Genomic DNA, 22428 nt, shown 5'->3' with positions numbered 1-22428 from the left:
AGTGGCAGAGATTTCTGGGGGACGACTGCACAATGAAGGGGACCCAGAGGACACTGTGGGGCCGGACAGGCGGCAGGGGGCTGGAAAAAGCCCCCAAATGCTTTAACTAAAGTAATAATGAGGAAATGTATATCAAGTATAACTAGGGGCCTGGGCACTGCTGTGAAACGCAGGTGGTGGCTGTGAGATGCGTTGCAGCACAATGCCACTGAATGGGACGGCACTGTCTTGCGCACAGACATTCATACAGCATGTAGCCAGAACACATTGCCAAGCAGCGCAAAAGTATGCCCATCAGATAATGCTGTCTAGGCACTGTCAGATGTCACTGTGTATCGCACGCTGAGCTGTGTTACTGAAATCACCTCAGCAATGTGACAGTGAGCACAAGCCCTAACTGCTGCAAGCTAGTGGCAGTTACATGTGTTGTGATCCCCGCCCACTTGGCACAGCCATGATTTTGCACAGAAAATAGATTTTTTTTTTTAAAGGACCACTATTGCGAAAAAATTAGGCAGTTAAAATCTGACAGAACCGATAGGTTTTGGGCCGGTCCATCTCCTCATGGGGGAGTATTAGTAAGATACCAGCCAGCCTCCCTACTCACTTGTACACTATTTTGTCAGTTAGACTTTGCAACTGCTGTTCAGGAAATGCTGTTGAAAACAAAGGAAACCCTGAGAATCCCCCCATGAAGAGATGGACTGGCCCAAAACCTTTCTGTTCTGTCAGATTTTAACTACCTACTTTTTTCGGAATAGTGGTCCTTTAAAAATAAGGGCCTGTACACACTGCTGCGCTTGCGCTGCGCTTTTAAAATCGCATGCGTTTTTTAATCGCAAGGTCTTTTGAAAATTCATGAATATCACGAAGACCTGTACACACTGCTTCCCTCTTTTCTAGCTGTCTGTACATGTACACCAGCAGTGCTGTGGCGCTGTCTGCTGCTTTGTCAAGTCTCTCTTTGCTTGCTGCTGTTAACTGCTGTGTGTGGCAGAACATGTGACCCCTGATTTACATATCTGCACATCAAGTCTGATTGATTGTCTCTGCAATCCATTCCTTTTGCTATCAGACCTAAAGTGCAGCCACCAGATCACAGATATGTGCGTAAGGCCTGAAACCCACTAGGAATTGCTGCAGCACTTTAAAATCAATGATTGCTAGGGTGATTGTGCTCGCATTTCCCAGCGATTGGAAGCTCTACAGTAAACTGTACAGCGCTTCCTATTTGCAATTTGCATTTTATTTTCAATAAACTTTATTATATTTACCAGGTATCCGGATACCCTGTAAATATAAATCGCCCTCCCAAATTGCTGCAAAATTGCTTTTTAACCACTATGCATCCAGACCTTTTTCCCACTTATTGACCAGAGCAATTTTGACAGTTTAGCTATGTCCTTATTTAATCAGAAATAACTTTATCCCTACTTAGGACACAGAAATGAAATATATATTGTTTTTTTCAAGACAAACTAGGCTTTCATTGTATGCCATTTTTTTCCCTCAAACAATTTTGTTTTCTATGAATTTTAATGGGAAAACAAAGAAAAAAATAGAAAAAACATATTATTTCTCAGTTTTACCAATTCCAGTTTAAAAATAAAAACTGCTACTGTAGATAAAAAACACAAATTTTGTTTGGCTATTCTTACTGCTTATCACAAAACATAGATTATGTTCCGGTCACAATTTATGGGGAAGATATTTGATTCTGAAATAATGCTACAGAGTGTATTTTTCACTATGGAATGAGAAAATAAAAGTATTTTTAATAGTAAAAAATCTATCTCATTGGCTCAGGAAACATATATTCCCATTCACCAATTAGTGCTGCATCAGATAGTACCAGAAATGTGCACAGGTGCAAGCCCAATCCTGCACAGCACGGCTTCTGCTACAAGATGTATATCTACTGACTTGTGGCTTAGATGAAGTCACAGAGGACGTATATCTACTGACTTGTGGATATAGTGGTTAAAGCAATTTTGCAGCACTACTATACCCAGCATTGAGCCCAAACACGCTCAAAATGCTGCATTTCCATTACTAGTGCGCAAGTAGGTTCCCCGCCACTCACTTTTACTGGCAAAACTTTTTTACGGACGATTGTCAGCAATCCCAAAACGCTGCCAAATACACAACAGCTGATGCAGGCGAAGCACTTGTACACAATACACAGCCTTGGTATTTCTAGATCTCCTTGGGATGGAGAAATGCCATTAATGAAAGAGGAACAGCTGAGGAAGACTAGGGACCGTTTCCACTTGCGAATGGGAGCCGAAGGGATGCGATGTGGCTACGCATCCCTACCGCTCCCATTCGCATCACAGATTTACTGTCAGATCCACTATTTCCAACAGGTCTGATCTGATTTCCGATCAATTTTCCATAGAGGTGAATGGAAAATCGATCTGAAATCAGATCAGACCTGCTGGAAATAGTCGATCTGACAGTAAATCTGTCAGATAATTGTATTGTGTGTGCCTAGCATTATAGTTGCAGAATCTGCATGAATTGTGGGAAGGAACTTACACTTTTGCAGGGTAGCATTCTGTTTTAAGGGCAGTTATATATAGTGCAAGGATTGTTTTAGCTTGCATTCTGCCTTTTTATGTAGACAAAAAGATGTTCCCCAGCGTTCCTACCACAAACTGTCAGGATTGTTTGCTGCCACACAATGAATTAAAGAGAACCCGAGGTGGGTTTGAAGAATATTATCTGCATACAGAGGCTGGATCTCCCTATACAGCCCAGCCTCTGTTGCTATCCCAAACCCCCCTAAGGTCCCCCTGCACTCTGCAATCCCTCATAAATCACAGCCATGCTGCTGACAAACAGCTTGTCAGAGCTGGCTGTGTTTATCTCTATAGTGTCAGTCTGCTGCTCTCCCCGCCTCCTGCAGAACTCCAGTTCCCGCCTGCATCCCTTCCCTCCCTGCTGATCGGAGGGAAGGGACGGGGGCAGGGACCGGAGCTATGCAGGAGGCGGGGGAGCAGCTGAGACTGACACTACAGATGTAAACACAGCCTCACAGCACGGCTGTGATTTATGGGGGATTGCAGAGTGCAGGGGGACCTTAGGGGGGTTTGGGATAGCAACAGAGGCTGGGCTGTATAGGCAGATCCAGCCTCTGTATACAGATAACATTCTTTAAACATACCTCGGGTTCTCTTTAAAGGTAACCCGAGGTGAGAGGGATATGGAGGGTGCCATATTTATTTCCTTTTAAACAATGCCAGTTGCCTGGCAGCCCTGTTGATCTTCTGACATAAGTAGAGTCTAAGTCAAAGCCCTGGAACAAACATATAGCAAATCCAGTAAAACCTGAGTCAGAGCACCTGATCTGCTGCATACTTGTTCAGGGTCTATGGCTAAAAGTATTACAGACACAGGATCAGCAGGGCTGCCAGGCAACTGGTATTGTTTAAAAGTAAACAAATATGGCAGCCTCCATATCCCTCTCAACTCGGGTTCCCTTTAAGCCAAGATGACTGTGATTTTCCTTCTTGGATGAAAATCTATCATCACTACAGGTGTCTGATGACAGGTCACCACTAATGACCCACCACCACTATTGTAATGCTACAGTCCCAGCAGCAGGGCGCCCCCTGCTGGTCCTTCCTATACCAGGCCTCAGGATAGGTTATCATTGACATTTTCTCTCCACAAGGCCATGTGACTAGGGACGGTTTCAGACTGACTAGCAGTAAGTTGAGGATTTCTGAAGAGGGGGGTTCTTTTAGTTTTTTGAAAAACGTACAAAGTTTTTTTTTTTTTTATCGTACAAAACCTTTTTTTATTCATAAGTAATGTAATATTGCGTTCTCTTATCTTCTGACACCTGGGAAGGACAGCATCTTGGAAAGGTGATTATTCTGCTGTGGCTCCTCCCTCTTCCAGGTGTGCTGTGGAAATGGCAATCATGACATGCCCTGTTGGCCCTGCCCCCTTCTTCCACGGTCCACCTCCCTGCCCTATGTGAGGCCCCTCCCTTATTTACCATTAGTGCCCATCTGCCTTGGGTTGCGCTGTGCACGATGACGTCCTGGTGCACACCAGGACAGGTGGGGCCCTGTAAAGGAGTGACAGTAACTCTGCTCCCAAAGCGCCTTGTCCTACAGGTGAGTATACTGTAGGTACCCTCTGGCTATGTGCCTTATGTTTCCCCATCCCTCCCTTCACAAAGGGATAACGACAGCTAAAATGTGGTCAGGGAGGTTCAATGGTGGCGATCAGACTTGCGTTCAGTGTAGGCGATCAATCAGCATTGCGTTCGGCAGATCTGGGCACCACATTACAAGATATTGCAGTTTTAGAGCAGGTGCAGAGACGAGCAACAAAATTGATGCGTGGGATGGAAGGTCTCACTTACCAAGAAAGGTTAGATAAACTGGGTTTATTTAGTCTATAGAAAAGACGCCTTAGAGGGGATCTAATTAACATGTATACATACATCAGAGGGCAATATAATACCTTGGCGGATGAGCTTTTTGTCCCTAGGCCTTCTCAAAGGACTAGAGGACAAGATCTGCGCATGGAGGAAAAACGTTTTAGCCATTTATTTAGGAAAGGGTTCTTTACAGTAAGAGTGATTAAGATGTGGAATGCATTGCCACAGGAAGTAGTTATGGCAAATTCTATACCTGCATTTAAAGGGGACTTAGATGCTTTCTTTGCGTTGAAAGACATTCATGGCTACAATTACTAGGTAATGCCTAATGATGTTGATCCAGGGATTTTATCTGATTGCCATCTGGAGTCGGGAAGGAATTTTTTCTGTTTTGGGGCTAATTGGACCATGCCTTGTAAGGGTTTTTCGCCTTCCTCTGGATCAACAGGGATATGTGAGGGAGCAGGCTGGTGTTGTACTTTGTTGTCTGGTTGCACTCGATGGACGTATGTGTTTTTTCAACCCAAGTAACTATGTAATACATGTTCCTGGCATGGGTGTCCTATGATAATATCCATATGGAGAAATGACCATGCAAAACGGATATTGCACTGCAGGCGTCCATCAATGATACAATCTTGATGGTACAATCTTACCACTTCTACCTAATATGAGAGACTACTGCACCTCAAGTATCCATTCAAAGCGTATTTACTTACCTTTCTACTACACAGATTTGGAAGATTGTACAATCAAGTTCATATAACTGATCGGCACCTTATACGGACCTGAACTCAGAACTTCCTCTCTGCTCTTAAAGATAATCAACAGCATAATCATCTTAAAAAAATATTATTTTTTACAGCTGATACAAATTCTGCAATAAATCTGCAGTGTGTCTACTTCCTGCTTTCATGTAAGCAGACATATTGTTAACATCCTGTGTTTACAAATTAGCTGCTCTGCCCAGGCAGCCAGCTGACACAGCTGAGAGATCAAATTACAGTTGTGATTAGTCACAGATGTGGGGAGATTAGACAGGCTAAACTCTCTAAATACATGCAGGGGTGCATTTCTCTACGTTCTCATTCTGGTTCAGGTCCACTTTAAAGCCGAGTGCATAAAAAAAAGAGCTCGGCTCGATAACGAAATGGCGCGGGTGGATAACGAAATCTGATGACAATAAACATCGTTGTCAGACTTGGGTAACGATAAATACCGTTGTAAAAACAGAACAAAAATATATTAACATTAAAAATTGTTAAGTAATTCAACAATACTGCTTAACCCAACCCTACTCTCACACAGAACCCTCCCCTGATGGTGCCTAAAACTAACCAGTTCCCTGGTGGCGCCTAACCCTAATTACACCCCCCCAGTGGTGCCTAACCCTAACCACCCCCTGATGGTGCCTAACCCTAACCACTCCCCTGGTGGCGCCTAACCCTAACCACCCCCCTGGTGTTACCTAACCCTAACTCCCCCTGGTGGTGCCTAACCCTAATCACCCCCCTGGTGGTGCCTAACCCTAACCACTCCCCTGGTGGCGCCTAACCCTAACCACCCCCCTGGTGTTACCTAACCCTAACTCCCCCTGGTGGTGCCTAAGCCTAATCACCCCCCTGATGGTGCCTAACCCTAACCATCCCCTGGTGGTGCCTAACCCTAACCATCCCCTAGTGGTGCCTATGGCAGCATCCTTTACATCCACCCTCAGCCGGCACCCTTTTTTCCTGCTACTCTTTAAGGCCTGGGGCCCACAGGAGCTGTTTCAGGGTTCTTTTACACTTCATGCAATTCAAGTTTTGATGCAATTTTACATGCGAGTCCAATTTTTGATGAAGCATCCAGTAAAAATCACAATTCGGAAATCCAAATCAGAATTGCAATTTGCAGTGTAAAAGAAGCCTTAGCCTTGCCAGCAATTGCCAGCGATTTCAAAAGAGTTAAAATGGAGGTGAACACAAAGGAGTGACTGCCGTTACCCCAAATCACAACCGCAGATCCTGCAGCATTCTTGCCCTCCAATACAAAGTATCAAAGTTTATGGTCGCCGCAAAATCACTTAAATCGCTGCATAAAGGTAATTTTGCAGCAATTTTATCACCCAGAACAAAACATAAAAAGGTTCTTTCCCGTTAGCCGGGCGCAGCCACTAGGTGGCGCTAAAACGCCAGCGATCTCTGGCAGCAGAGTTACATCTTTCCCTACTATCCATGGCAGCCTGGAGGGGCAGTGTTCTTCTCAGAATTTTTTCCAGCCGGGTGGCATGAAAAAGTAGCCGGGTGGGGCGAGATGAAAGAATGCAGGACCGGTGCTTCTCTGCACATTTCTGCTTACAGCAGAGGAGGTGAGCTGATGACAGCCGGGTGCTCATCAAAACTAGCCGGGTGGAGCCCCCGGCTAAAAGAGCCTGGGGAGAACACTGCGGGGGAATAGTAATTAACGCCACCTAGTGGTTGCGTCCGGCTAACGGAATAGTACCCATAAAAAACAACTGCTACAAATCGCTGTCACCAGCATTAAATTAAAAATCATTTAAAAAACGACACACTGTAGGCCGATTTCCAAACGATTTCAGCATAAAATCTCTTGGGAATCGGTCGAATCCGCCGCTTCACCACTGCCCCCCTGGTGTGTAAATGTATACCCCGTGTGTGCATTTATACATTACCTGTCCTGTGTCGCCCACCGCACAGTGCCCATCCATCTTCCAAATCCCCCGCTATTCCATTAGCGCTATACACGCCGCAGGCGTACAGCTTGCGGCATTTTAACACTAACGGCAGGAGATTCCAAAGGCAGATGTGAACCGCACGGTGGGCAAAAGTGGACAGATAATGTTACCTATTTATACACTGGGGGGCAGCACCAGGCGTTTCATCGCATTCATCGCTCGTACCGATATTGCTGCGCACCCGATTGACCACAACGTCCCCAAATCTTGCAATATGTCCGATCGATACATGCGACCAGTTTCGGCCCGAAATTGGTCACATCATCGACCGGGCATGCACTCGGCAACACCCATTTTCATCCGATTCGATAATTATCGAATCAGATGGTCAATCGGCCGCCAAGTCGAGAGATGTATGGCCACTTTATAGACTTCCACCCATTCCGAACGAATAGATTCCTACAATACACTTATACATCAATTTCTAATACATTCCAGCAGGAAATCTATTGAAAATCTATCAAACTGCAAAGTTGCACTATTCAATGCGGAGCAACTTTTCATCGATTTTTTTTGTCAAAAGTCGATGAATCTGACATTTTGGGGAATCGATTCCCGGCAGATAAATCGAAACTGCAAGAATGAGAAGATCGATGAGTGTATGGGCACTTTCAGCTACTTACAAAGTTTGCAATCATTCCAGCAAAGCATTTCAGGGGTTAATGGCCACAGCAAGACAGGAAGTCTGGAAGCAGTGGAGTGCCCAGTTATGCTGCCAGTGCAGTTACCCCTTCTCTCCCTCCTCCTCCTCCTCCTGCTGCCACTGTGCTGTGTCTGAGCTCAGTCTTCCAGCTCTCCCTCCTCCTCATGCCAGACTCGGAGCCTTTTCCTGTCTGTTTGTGAGTGTGAGGCTGCTGCTGCTTACCCCCCTCTCCCTCCTTGGGAGACTCAGCCAGGCTCCCATTAGACGGGGGCGGGGCTTGGCCACGGTTCGAGCCCAGCCGCATTCCTGGGATGTTTTGTGAATGTGGAACTTAGGCAGCGGTGACGTCACGCACGGCTCTCTCCTATATAAGGAGCTGCAGAGCCTGGAGCAGAGCACAGAGCAAAGAGCTACTATAAGCAAAGCTGCAGAGCATAGTCCACAGACTGGGACCAGCACAGAAGAAGCGCAGCAGAGACTTGGGACCAGTCATAGCAGAAGCACAGCAGCTGTGACAGGCACTAGCAGACTACAACTCACCTACCCCAACAGGAAGCCTCCTAGCACTTTGTAGAGGAACTATGGCTTTCCCAGCAATGACCCCTCTTCTGGTTTTCACATTCCTCACTGGACTTTTGGACTTGGTGAGTATCCTTGCTTTAATTCATTGGTTTTCCAAGTTTTACTGTGCATGCCTTGTTGTTGTCCCTTAATTGATCACTAACCCTTGTCCCCCTTTTTTCCCATTCTCAGGCTTATTCCTCATGCCCAGCCATGTGCCAGTGTCCCCTGGAAGTGCCCAGATGCGCCCCAGGTGTAGGATTGGTCCTGGATAGCTGCGGATGCTGCAAGGTGTGCGCCAAGCAGCTCAACGAAGACTGTAGCAAGAGCCAGCCCTGCGACCACACCAAAGGGCTGGAGTGCAACTTCGGAGCAAGCTCCAGGGCCACCAAAGGCATCTGCAGAGGTAAGAGGTGCTTCTTGGATCATCTTTCTCTTTCTTTTGTAAGCCCCCCTTGAGCAGAAAAGGCAGCCTAAGCTGGTCCTCACTGGTCTTTGCAGTCAAGGAGTTTAGGGAATCTCAGTCCATGTATGGTATTGCTTTGTTGATGCTAGCTTGGCAGAAAGGAACATGATTTCAGCAGTCTGGAATGCAATTCTTCAGTGTCTGGGTCCTAGCGAAAAAATGAGCAAAGCCATTATTTCACGATTAACCTTTAAGGATTCTTGTTGATGTGTCACTCTGGCCATTGAAATCTCACCGTCTTTTTCTTTTTTTTTTCTCTTCTGCAGCAAAGTCTGAAGGCAGACCGTGCGAATACAACTCCAGGATCTACCAGAACGGAGAGAGCTTTCAGCCTAACTGCAAGCACCAGTGCACATGCATCGACGGAGCGGTGGGATGCCTGCCGTTGTGTCCTCAGGAACTTTCTCTGCCCAACTTGGGGTGCCCCAATCCAAGGCTGGTGAAGGTGCCAGGGCAGTGCTGTGAGGAGTGGGTGTGTGATGATGCCAGGGACACAGCAGATGATCTTGACTTCTTCAGCAAAGAATTTGGTCTGGATGCCAATGAAGGAGAACTGACCAGCAAGAATGAGTTCGTCCCTATCGTGAAAGGAGGACTTAAAATGCTACCTGGTAAGTTTCTTTTGTGTTTTGTCTACTTCTGAAACTGTACTAGCCAAAGAAATATTGAGATAGCCTTCACAGTAAACCTCTTGTGCTCTAGATGTTTTGTCAGTCCTGTAATGATGTACGGTAGCTTCCACTGGTCAACGTCTGTTGTAGAATAGGGGGCCTTGCGTGCAATGAATTGACTAGAAAAAGGTGTCCAGGTGAACCATGCATAATATTTTTTGCTTATTGGACTCGGCATAGACTAGATAAGTAAGATACAGTGCAGAAATTAGAATATTAGGAGGTCGTTTTTAGTAGCAAGTTCTGGCATGCTTAGATTAGTGATTGACAGCTGTCATGCTAGCAACGTAGACAGCCGACCTTTCTGCCATGACTAAGCACTGCCTTGTCTTCTTTGCAGTATTTGGCTCTGACCACCAAGCTCATGTTATGGAGACCCAGAAGTGTATTGTTCAAACCACGTCCTGGTCCCAGTGCTCCAAAACTTGTGGAACTGGCATCTCAACGAGGGTGACTAATGACAACAAAGACTGCAAGTTGGTTCGAGAGACCAGGATTTGTGAGATCCGACCATGTGGGCAGACCAACTACTCACAATTAAAGGTAAGATTTCTTCCATTTATCTTCTGAAGCTGTGGTTTTGTTTTTTAGTTTTTCTCTTGTCCTTTCTCTCTCTTTCTCTCTCTCTTTCTTTTCTTCTTTCTTTCTTTCCTTCCGTCTTTCCTTCTTTCTCTCTCCCCCTCCCCTTTTTTCTTTCTCTTTGTGTGCTGTTTAACTCTTTTATGTGTTACTAATGTTTTTATTTAATTTTCTTTGCAGAAGGGAAAAAAATGCACAAAGACAAAGAAGGCCAAGGCCCCAGTCCGATACAGCTATGCAGGCTGCTCAAGCGTAAAGAAATACAGACCCAAATACTGTGGATCCTGTGTGGATGGGAGATGCTGCACCCCCCAGCAGACACGGACTGTCAAAATTAGGTTCAGGTGTGAAGATGGAGAGACCTTTACCAAGAATGTCATGATGATCCAGTCTTGCCGGTGCAACTACAACTGCCCACACGCCAATGAGGCTTTTCCCTACTACAGACTTTTCAACGACATCCACAAATTCAGAGATTAGACCTGCAAAACAGGCAAAAACGACACATGGACAAACTTGAGGAAAGAAAAAAAAATTATGGGAATATACTGTTGTGGAGATGTTGCAATGCCTTCTTTGGACACTATGTGGCACTAGAGAATTAGATTGTGCATGAACACCTGGACTTAATTACAACAGGCTGAAAATATTTTATAGCTTCATAGTACTGGAGCAAACATTTTTTGCTTCTTTTTTTGGAGCAGTTTATAATAATATTTTATTTTTATTTTTTTCTGTTAGTAAATTATCTTCTAAGTATTCTTCTGGTCCCTTAAAAAAAGACAGTAGTGTCCGCATCCTATGATCGAATGACCAAATTTTTGGAAAAAAAGAACAAAAAAGTTAACCGTTACATTCCTTCCTTATCGGATGGCGCTTACATGAAGCGCTAATCTGCGGCAGCTATCGCGATCCAGCAATCCTTTGCAAAACAGAAGTTCAGTTACAACTTTTTATTTTTTTTTATTTATCGAATTGTAGCTTTTTTTGTGACAAATGTAATACTGGAATAAATTGTAAATGTTTTTAATTTTTATATTCAATGAATTAAAGAAGTTTATTTATGGAATTAATCAATTAATAAAAAATATTTACCTATTTTTTATATTGCCTTCCCTAATTGTTTTTACTTCTTCATGGTATGTTTCTTGATTAGTAGAAAATGATAACAGATGAGGTAGCACTTATCTTGGTGTTTGATTGAAATATATTGAAAAAAAAAGGCGATAAGGATGCACACAGTGTGGTGTGTACAGCAACCAATCAAATCTGAGCTTACAGTAGCTAAAGCCATAGATGATGTACTTTGGTTGTTTTGTGTTACTACACTTTGTGCTTTGCTTATTAACCTTTTGTGTTTCACCAAACTGAAGGGGAACATTTTAGTTCACTATACTGTAAACTGATTATTGTCCCATGTAGAGAACATGCATACTTCTGGTTAAAGGGAACCTGTAGGCTGACATATTTATTTCCTGTTAAACAATACCAGTTGCCTGGCATCCTGCTGATCCTCCTGGCTTCTGTAGTGTCTGAATATCACACACCCGAAACAAGCATGCAGCTAATCTAGTCAGACTTCAGTCAGAAACATCTGATCTGCATATGCTTGTCTGGAGTCTACAGCTAAAAGTATTGAAGGCAGAGGATCAGCAGGAATTAATGTTTGGAATTAAACATGTCAACCTCCATATCCTTATCACATCAGGTTCCCTTTGAATGCTATTAAGTTTCCTAGGGATTTCCCTTCAAAAATAACATCACTCATTTCTAGGACTCACAGAGGAGCATGTGATCAGTTTGGTCAGGTGATAGATGTGTAAGTCTCTGATTTGCTAGTCATGATCATGTGCTAAAAGCAGGATGTGATCACAGCCAATTAGAGCTTTGCAAATCTATCAGCTGACCAAACAAATCAGATTCTTCTTCAATAGTTCTCCTAGACATAACCATCACTCATTTCCAATTTCAAAGTTAACCTGCCGGCCCTAAAACAGCTAAAATATAAATAGAACTGCTCATACAGTGAGGTCCTACTTGTTGGGAATAGCAGTTTCTCCTTTTATCAATTGTCTTTCCCAATTTCTGCCATGTGTCAGCTGATAATGCCCTAATGAGGTTGTCTGACCTTACATCTGCCCCTTCATGTTTTTTTCCTTCTGCCCTGTCTGGCTGTACTGTTGGTTTTGATAAGTCTGTTTGTTACTTTCAAGTCAACCTGACAGCAAAAATGCAGTTTTACGACTTTATTATTAATTGAAAAAAAAGGCTGTGGGTAAGGTACTTAGGTTCCATAGATAGATAGGCACTCAGGTGGAAGTAGAGCCAATGCAAGCAAATAAAGGACATATGGCTTCCAAGAAGTAAGCCTACACTGTCACCGCGGTTTTGAGTGTTGAAGAAGCCCCATGTGACACCCAATCATAACAGGTGCACTTTAACAGGGTAATTTCTGGCCACGGGAGTTTGTGCACGTTTCTGTAGCACGGCAGTCATGACATGTGGTAAACAGACCACCCAAGTGCACTCCATGCTGCACGTGCTAACGCCAGCCACGCTAATGGAAGGATATACAAAACTATGTATAGCACGAATGAGGGTGTTGTCCTCGGCAGCCAATCACATTACAGCGGCCATTTTTTTTTCTGCAGCAGGCAAGAACACTGAATCAGAGGTGATTGGCTACCTCAAACCACAACATTACGTTTGCTTACTGTGTTACCAATTCACCCACAACGTCATCAAGACGATTGTTTTTATAATCAAAGATCTCTCTGTAGGGCACTTAAAGGGGTCCTCTAACTAAAACTGATATTCAGTTAGTGGGTGGATAATGGTGGGTAGAGATGCAGTTGAAATTTGACAGGGACCCAAATTAGCGGGGGCTGACCTGGAACTCGGCATGGGGGTAATTAGAATGGATTAATAAAGCCCTAAAGTAATTTAACCATTACCTTTGTGCATCTGATTAGCCCCGTGCAAAGTTCTGGTTCAGAACCAGCCTATTCCAAATATAGTTGAGCAAAACTAAACAAGTCGTGAATTTTATATCACGTTTCTTACGGTGGGCCAAGCGACCCCCTGCTTGTTACATGCTTTGCGGTCTCCACTTTGAAATATCCCTTTTGATTTCTTTAACCTCCCTGGCGGTAAGCCCGAGCTGAGCTCGGGCTATGCCGCGCAGGAGGATTTCTCAGGCTCTGTTGGGGCGATTCACCCCATTCAAAGTGCTGTGCGCGCAGCCAGCACTTTGCTAGCCGCGCGCATAGCTCGATCGCGGCGATCGCCCGCACGCAGCGGCGGAAGAGGGCCCCCCCGCCAGAGCCCTGCGCTGCCCGGACCAATGAGTTCCGGGCAGCGCTATGGGGCTGGTTCGAGTGCGCCTGACGTCAGGACGTTGGCTGACGTCCATGACGCCATGGCGACAGGAGAAGCCAAACAGGGGAACGCGTTATATACGCGCTCCCCTATTTGCTATTGATGCCGGCGACGATCGCACTAGAGGGCCACATGCGCCCTCTAGTGGTGTATCATGTAGCTACCACTCTGGTAGCTTTACATGAAACAAAACAAAAACAAAAAAAAAAAAAAGGATTTTTGCCCATTTGGCAAAATAAATTAACCGCCAGGGAGGTTAAAGGGATCGGTATATGAAGGCTGCAATATTTATTTCCTTTTAAATAATACCTGTTGCCTGGCATCCTGCTGATCTCTGGCTGCAGTATTGTCTGAATCACACACCAGAAACAAGCACGTGGCTAATCTTGTCAAATTGTTGTCAGAGCATCTGATCTGCATGCTTGTTCAGGGGCTATGGCTAAAAGTATTAGAGGCAGAGGATCAGCAGGACAGCCAGGCAAATGGTATTGTTTAAAAGGAAATAAATATGTCAGCCGCCATATCCCTGTCACTTAAAGTTCCCTTTAACCCCTGGCCAACGCTGAGCCTACAGAGAAGAGTCACGCTATTCTTTGTACAGGTAGAATAGAACAGGGTTTCCCAACATTATTTTGGTATGTGCTTACCAACTCCTCAGATATTGGTCTGATCCAGGCCTGGGCAAACTTGGCCCTCCAGCTGTTAAGCAACTACAAGTCCCACAATGCATTGCAGGAGTCTTACAGCCACAGTCATGACTCATAAAGGCAAATGCATTGTGGGACTTGTAGTTCCTTAACAGCTGGAGGGCCAGGTTTGCCCATGTCTGATCTCAAGTACCCCTCGTCACTTATACATGCATTAACAGGACACCCTAAATGATTATAAATTATAGCACACCCTAAAGGAATATATCAGTAAATTATGTCCCATCATTCCCTATTGCTATATACTATATACTTATTCAGGCCAGGTTTGTTGATTGATCTTTTTTTTTTTTTTTTTCAAAACTCAAACTTTGTTAAACTTAAAGGACAACTGAAGTGAGAGGTATATGGAGGTCGCCATATTTATTTCCTTTTAAGCAATACCAGTTGCCTGGCAGTCCTGCTGATCCTCTGCCTCTAATACTTTTAGCCATAGACCCTGAACAAGCATGCAGCAGATCAGGTGTTTCTGACATTATTGTCAGATCTGACAAGATGAGGTGCATACTTGTTTCTGCTGTTATTCTGAAACTGCTGAAGCCACAAAGATCAGCAGGGCAGCCAGGTAACTGGTATTGTTTAAAAGGAAATACATATGACAGCCCTGTATCCCTCTCACTTCATTTGACCTTTAACTGTATCAATCAAGATTCTCCCTGAACCATAGGTACCCCCGGTGGTATGTGTGTATGATGTATTGAGAACCTAGGGCGAAAAACATCCACCAGGGGGAGCAAGACATCCTTCATTTTACGGCATAACAAACATGGTACAAAAGTAGTACCAGAAGCCATAGAATTAGACATGGTCCATGACCTGGTGATGTGAAGGCACTTCCTGCTGAGTTTTGATTGGCCCAGTGCTAAAGTACATACAATCTGATTTAAATTTGCATGCAAGCCAGATATCTACAGGTCATTGGCCATCTCTAGCGAGAATCTAGAATGACTCGAGGCTTGAGACACTAACTTCTGCAACCTGAGCATCAGGGCAGGGCTATTATAAATGGGGCCTAAGAGAAAGCCAGTTAACCTACCTATATGTTTTTGGTTTGTGGGAGGAAACCAGAGGGCACAGAGGAAGCCCCAAGGATACAGGAAGAACGGACGAAACCTCCATGATAACAGTGACCATGTTGGGGTTCCTTTGCTGTACTCGTACTGCAAGGCAAGGGTGTTACCCCCTTATCCATGGTGCTGACCATATTGCTAGTGGCATCAGGTCCCAAATAGCCACTTCATGTCTATGTATTCCTTTCCTGTCCCCTCTTATCAGGCCTGATGGGCAGATATATATAATGGGCAACGGTGGGAGGTTTGCAAGGAGAGAGACAGAATTTAGCCAGATTAGAACTGCAACAGAACAACAGCACATAACACTGAACATACACATTAAAAATGCACAGTGCCATCTTCTGGCCATTTAGCATACACACAGTCTATGCATGAAAGCAGTTGCATATTCTTACACAGGGAAGCTTAAGCTGTCAGCCATACTATCTCAGAAAAAAAACCCCACATATATAAGTAGATAAATACTTGCTCTACTTACATAACATATGTAATGTATTGTCCACATTTTGATTTTAGTGATTTTTCTATAGTTAAAAAGGGAAAATCCTTTTAGGATTTTCCATTTTGTCTGTGTCTATCTTAAAGCCAATCCTGACATCATTTCCTCCCTTACTTTGTCTGTGTATCATTGCCCGCCCCCCTCCCAGTCTTCAGACAGTCCCACCCAGCTCTGTTGTAGAAATTGCATTGAGAAATAGTGGCCAATCACAGAGGTGTGGGAGGGGAAAACAGGAGGGAAAGAGGCTTCAGCCAATCAGGCTGCATTAGTTAACACTGAGGGGAAAGTAAAGAAGAAAAAAAGAAAACCCAGCATGCCCTGCAACTTCCTTTGTCCAAATAAGAACAAGGAAAACTGGGAAATGATGTTTTATGGAGAAGAAAAATAAGAGTGACTTTTAATTCTTTTTGGATTGCCTGGTTAACATCCTTATTACTTGTTTACTAGAAAAAAATAAAGAATTGTTTTTTTATTTTATGCCTGACAGTTACACTTTAAAACTAGCTGGATGCTCAATATCAGTCTTAGATTAGGGATTAGATTGTGAGCCCCTTTTAGGGACAGTTAGGTGACAATACAAAATACTCTGTACAGCGCTGCGGAAGATGTCGGCGCTATATAAATACTAAATAATAAAGTATGCCTAAACACTCTGCTGGTAAAACAGAAGGCAACCAAGAGGTTCTCAAATCTCTTCATAGAAACAAAACCAGTAACATTATAATCCTTTTTTTTTTTTTTTTTTGCTCAGGAAGAGATTTGAAGTTCATATACACTAATCCTTTAGAAGGATTTCCTTTAACCCATGTGCTGGAATGTTACATGGTGCAGATTCTGGGGAGGGGGCGGTTGGTTTAGAAATCACATGTTACATCTAACAGTAGAGTTACTATAGCTTGCCTTACCAGTGCATGAGTGCTAACATGGCCGTGGAAGCATCTAATGCTGGGCATACTGTATATTCAGTCCTACAAGGAGGAGCGAAGTCTAACCTGAACATAAAACTGAAATGTACAGCATCCAGGGAACAGTAAAAGTATATCATTGTACTGTATACGAGAGTACTGATTACAGTGGGTCATGGTGGTTCTACCACTGTGGAATGAAGAAGTTGTCTGGGCTAGTGGCCTCACCTTTAAAGAGGAACTCCAGCCTAAACAAACATACTGTCATTAAGTTACATTAGTTATGTTAATTAAAATAGATAGATAATATAATCTCTTACCCACACTGTTTTAAAAGAACAGACAAATGTTTGATTTCATGAGGGTCGCCATCTTTTTGGTTGAAAGGAGGTGACAGGGAGCATGAGACACAGTTCCAACTGTCCTGTGTCCTGAGCACCTCTCCCAGTTGCTAGGCAACGTGAATAACAACATAGGAAATCTCATCATGCTCTGCACAGCATCAAGGAAAAAAAGCCCGGGCTTTTTTTCTTTGATGGGTGGAGCTTAGCTAAAAATGCAGCTAAAAATGATGCTTTGGTAAGAAAAACAAAGTTCTGATGCTGTGAAACTGTTAAAGAAACACCAAGCCTTTTCAGTTCTGCTGAGTAGATTTTTAGTCCGGAGGTTCACTTTAAATTGCAGTACCAGGTAGTCCTGTTGGTGCTTTATAAATCAATAATAATAATGTGGTAGGACATTAGACTAGGACTCTGGTAGGATTAGACTGTGAGCTCCTCTGAGGACAGTTAGTGGACAGTTAGTGGCATGACTATGTACTCTGTAAAGTGCTGCAGAAGAGGTCAGTGCTATATAAATACATAATAATATGGTAGGATATTAGACTATGACAATGGTAGGATTAGATTGTGAGCTCCTCTGAGGACAGTCAGTGACATGACTATGTACTCTGTAAAGTTCCACAAAGGATGTCAGTGCTACATAGATACATAACAATAATATGGTAGGTATTGGACTATGGCTGTGGCAGGGATTCGATTGAGAGTTCCTATAAAGACAGTCAGTGACATGATTATGTACTCTGTAAAATGTTGCAGAAGATGTCAGTGCTATAGAAACACTTATGATAGGACATTAGACTATGACCATGGTAGGATTAAATTGTGAGCTCCTCTGAGGACAGTCAGTGACACGACTGTGTGCTCTGTAAAGTTCAGCAAAAGATGTCAGTGCTATATAAATACATAATAATAATAATAATTTGGTAAGAGATTAGACTATAGCTATGGTAGGGATTAGATTGTGAGCTCATCTGAGGACAGTCAGTGACATGACTATGTACTCTGTACAGTGCTGAAGAAGATGTCAGTGCTATACATACAGTATATATAATAATAATATGGTGGGAATTTAGACTATGACTATGATTAGGGATTAGATTGTGAGCTCCTCTGAGGACAGTCAGTGACATGACTATGTACTCTGTACAGTGCTGCAGAAGATGTCAGTGCTATACATACAGTATATATAATAATAATATGGTGGGAATTTAGACTATGACCTATGATAGCGATTAGATTGTGAGCTCCTCTGAGGACAGTCAGTGACATGACTATGTACTCTGTAATATTTCGCAAAATATGTCACTGCTATATAAATACATATTAATAAATAGCAATAGTATTTCAATGTATAATAATATTAATATGTAATGACTAAGTCCTTCTTCCCCCCCAGACACATCCTGCTTCTGCTAAATGAGCCGCCGGACTCCAGCCAAGTTAATACCAATAACTGCATCATTAAAGATAAACACGCTGGTAAATACATCGGAATGTCAGGAATGCCAGGAACGTCGCGGTGAAGTGCGCCAGCCAGGAAAAATACCCCCATTCTAGTGACATTTTATAGAGAAGGACTTTATTAAATGGAGCTGGCTCTGCGGGGGGGGCTGCATTCTAGCAGGCTGGCGTCTCGGTGGGGGGGGGGGGGGGTGAGTATAGTTCCACCACATTTAATAGGTGAGTATAATTGGAGGAAATGTGAGTGCGGATGTGACCTTACAGGCAGCACTCGGGAATAGCTGGCCTATACAATGGCAAGCAGGGGCTCTGCTGCTGCACATGAGCTTTCACTATGAGTAATGATGACTAAGGACAGGGGGAATATCTGCCAGTGAGATTAATGCTCAGAGTAGCATCAAAGGAGCAGAATAATATAGTCACAGGCAGTGGCATAGCTAAGGAGCTATGGGCCCCGGTGCGACTTTCACATGGAGCCCCCAAGCACTCTATACATAACAATTGATACGGCACACAAAAACCTGCCAAGGGCAACACAGTGTCAGAGGTGCAAGAGGGGGATGGGGAACAGCTTGTTAACGATTAGTACCATTCAAAGCATTTATAGAAGTGATTATTACCAGCACAGGACCAATAAAGAGCTAATACTGCGGGTGAGGGCGGGCCCTACGGGGCTCCTCTGGCCTAAGGGCCCCGGTGCGGTCGAGACATCTGCAACCCCTATTGCTATGCCAATGGTCGCAGGCCCACTTACTAAATGCCCAGACAAAAAGGTGAGTGTAATGTGTTGCATATATTATTTAAAGTGACCCTGAACAGACCTAAAAAAAAATGCAGTACTTAACTTACCTGGGGCTTCCTCCAGCTCCCCATAGCCCGTGAGGTCCCTCTGCGTCCTATGGGTGCTCTCCGTTTTCCCGCTGGTGGCTCCATTAGCTGCGCAACTTGGCCGGGAGTTGTGTGCAACTGCCCCGCCGGCGTTAAATACTATTCCCCCTCTGAGCCGTATTAACTAGGAGGGAGAAGTCATTTGGGGTCCCCCTTACGCGCACCACACAGTATAACATTACCGCTATGGCGCCACCTAGTTTCGGTGATCGGCGCTAAGCGACATGCGCCGTAACTACCCACTTCATCCAATTTATGTTTTATGGGATTTTAAAATCCATCTGACCAATTACACTGTTGGTGGGCGTGTTCCTTGGTTTCTGAATTTTGGGACAGGTGCTTTAAATTAGCCTCTGAGGTATCAGTGGACCCATGGGTGGCTATTTAATAAGCCTTTACTTTCACATACAAAATTTCAAAACAAATTTGTGGGCCACATATGTGATGCTGGTAAACCCCTTATTGCAGCCACATGCAAATAGAGATGGCCCAGCCTGGCCCAGCCTTGGAGAACTCATGAAGAAGCATGATCAGTTTGATCAGCTGATAGATTTGTAAGCCTGTGATGACTTCCTGGTTTAACACATGATCATGACCAGCAAATCAAAGCCTTACAAATCTATCAGCTTATTAAACTGATCATGTGCCTCTCCATGAGTTCTGCAAGGCTGGGCCATCCCTACATGGAAATCTCTGCCTCCCAACTCATTGCTAAGATCAAAGAGATGTATCTTTATGAAGATCTTCTCTCCTATATTAAAGTAACAAACAGACAGAATTTTCTTGATGTACGGGGCTCATGGGTCTCCTGGTACAATTTTCGTGGTAGAAAAACCTAGGAAGAGAAATCTATTGGCTTTAATGTACTATATCGATGTTCCTAACCTAGGGTGTTTTTTGTTTCTTTTCTGTCTTTAAAGTTCACCCAAACTGAGAAAAATGATTTAAAACAAACACACAATGTACCTGCAAATGACTATTACATACTTCAGTTCCTTTCAGAAGCTCACCATTTTCTTCTTACATTGATTCCTTCCAGTTCTGACAAGATCTTGTCAGACTTGTCTCTCAGGAAGCTGAAAGCCTCTCTATATCCACTGCTGTCAGTTATAACTGAAAGGACAACTGAGGTGCAGGGTTATGTCCATGTTTCCCTATTGGCTCAAGCGATATTAGTGATTAACTGACTGCTGACCCGAAAGCTGTTATGGGGTCATCACCATAGAAGCCTAAGAATTCCATTGATCACAGTGGACAAACAGGATGTGGGAAAGGAGAAAGAGATTGATAAACAAACTATGCGGGAGGTAAGTATGATGTGTGTATGTTTATTTTGACTTTTATTTTTCAGTTCAGGTAAGCTACGGTCAGTGTACAGTCTGTATAAATATGTGCGGCAAAACTTTTCAAAATAAATATTGTTGGGGGGAAAAAGTTTTAGGTAGAGTCCTCCTTTAAATGTTCATTTATTTTGGCATAACACAACTCAAAGCCGTCTCCCTGACACTCCCTAAAAAATTACAGCTCTATATCTTCTGATAGAACATTTTTTGTTCCTTGCCAAAGGCAGTTTAGCTCTTTTGGAATTTAAATACTACATGGCATTTGTATAGAATATGGTGAACTTGTCGGTACAAAAGTCACAAGGAAAAAAAAGAAAGAAAACAGAGAGGAGAGTTCAGACAACACTCGCTCCAAACCTCCCATCCACTCATATCAATCAATGTTTTTCTGAAAAAAAGGAGATATTTTGCCTCTTGCCTTTCAAGGTCACTGAAGGGTTACGTAAATCAGAGGCACACTCCACGAGGCAGAGCAGGCTACAAGGGAACACTGAGGGTGTCATCTGATTTTGAACATAGAACAGGTCAAATAATATACAGTACCTGTATTTTTTCGGACTATAAGACGCACCTAGGTTTGGAAGCAGCAGATTTGGGCGCATGAGACAAGTGGACAAAAAGGGCGCCCCATTCACTCCCATTATAAATATTGTTTAATGGGCGCCAAACAGGGAAAAAAAGGCGCTGGAGATTATTAACGTTTTAACCAACGGCGCCCAGAGATTTTTAAGGATTTATAACTATGTTTGTGATGATTTAACTTTACAAAATGAGCCCGTGACGAATAACGTTTATAAAGATACTAAATCACTATTCCTAAAACATTTCTAAAACATTATTATCCACCCCAAAAAATTATTTACATTTTTTTATTTACATTTTTTATTTATTAATGTCTGTAAAACATTATTATCCATAGGGGGTCTTAGGTTTAGGCACCACCAGGGGGGGGTCTTAGGTTTAGGCACCAACTGGGGGGTCTTAGGTTTAGGCACCAACAGGGGGGTCTTAGGTTTAGGCACCAACTGGGGGGTTTTAGGTTTAGGCACCAACAGGGGGGTCTTAGGTTTAGGCACCAATAGGGGGGTCTTAGGTTTAGGCACCAACTGGGGGGTCTTAGGTTTAGGCACCAATAGGGGGGTCTTAGGTTTAGGCACCAACTGGGGGGTCTTAGGTTTAGGCACCAACAGGGGGGTCTTAGGTTTAGGCACCAACTGTGGGGTCTTAGGTTTAGGCACCACCAGGGGGTCTAGGGGTTAGGGATAGGTACAGGGAGGGTTTTTAACAAACGTAAATATAAGTTTCAGTTTACAAACAGGGAAGATTAACGTTTTAAGAATTGCCGATCTCATACACATTATTTAGTGATTTATAAATTCTTAAAACACTATTTGTAAACGAAATTCTACACAATATTTCTATAAACGATAATACTGTTTATCGTTTACACCACGCGCCCTTTTTTCCCGACGCCCTTTTTTGATGTACGCCCTAGGTTTAGAGGGCAAAAACCAGGGTAAAAAAAATACTAAACCTGGGGTGTTTATGGTCCAGGAGCATCTTCAACATGTTCTTCCCCAACTATTGTGTCCCCTTTTGTCCCTCTTCTGTCCCCGTGTCCTTCTTTGCTCCCCATGTGACCTTCTGTCCCCCTGTGTCCCCCCCCCCCCCCCCCGCATGTCTCCTCCACCCCTATGTGTAAATACAATTAGCGACAGCGCAGCTCACAAAATCCACAGTTCCGGTGGCAATCAGCGGACCTCTCCTCTCCAGCACAACT

The 22428-nt window shown here is 43.7% G+C and overlaps 1 protein-coding gene across 1 annotated transcript; it reads left to right on the top strand.

Annotated features, from left to right (window-relative positions):
• The first annotated feature begins 8185 nt into the window (after nt 1-8185).
• CCN1 (cellular communication network factor 1) lies at nt 8186-11158 on the top strand. The gene is made up of 5 exons (XM_068239111.1): nt 8186-8420; nt 8530-8743; nt 9070-9414; nt 9815-10017; nt 10234-11158. Exons 1-5 carry the CDS (start codon nt 8358-8360, stop codon nt 10531-10533), a joined length of 1125 nt encoding a protein of 374 aa, XP_068095212.1. The 5' UTR covers nt 8186-8357; the 3' UTR covers nt 10534-11158.
• The last annotated feature ends 11270 nt before the right edge of the window (nt 11159-22428 follow it).

The sequence above is a fragment of the Hyperolius riggenbachi genome, chromosome 6 (genome assembly GCF_040937935.1).
Source record: "Hyperolius riggenbachi isolate aHypRig1 chromosome 6, aHypRig1.pri, whole genome shotgun sequence".
In the NCBI taxonomy this organism is placed as follows: domain Eukaryota; kingdom Metazoa; phylum Chordata; class Amphibia; order Anura; family Hyperoliidae; genus Hyperolius; species Hyperolius riggenbachi.
Note: the sequence above shows the minus strand (reverse complement) of the source record. Positions and strands in the feature narration are given on the sequence as shown.

Bases quoted from the DNA above. Each gene is read 5' to 3' on its own strand.
- CCN1 (XM_068239111.1), top strand. From the start codon at position 8,358: ATGGCTTTCCCAGCAATGACCCCTCTTCTGGTTTTCACATTCCTCACT. The intron at 8,421-8,529 runs GTGAGTATCCTT...TCCCATTCTCAG, and splicing joins TCACTGGACTTTTGGACTTG to GCTTATTCCTCATGCCCAGC. The intron at 10,018-10,233 runs GTAAGATTTCTT...TTTTCTTTGCAG, and splicing joins CCAACTACTCACAATTAAAG to AAGGGAAAAAAATGCACAAA.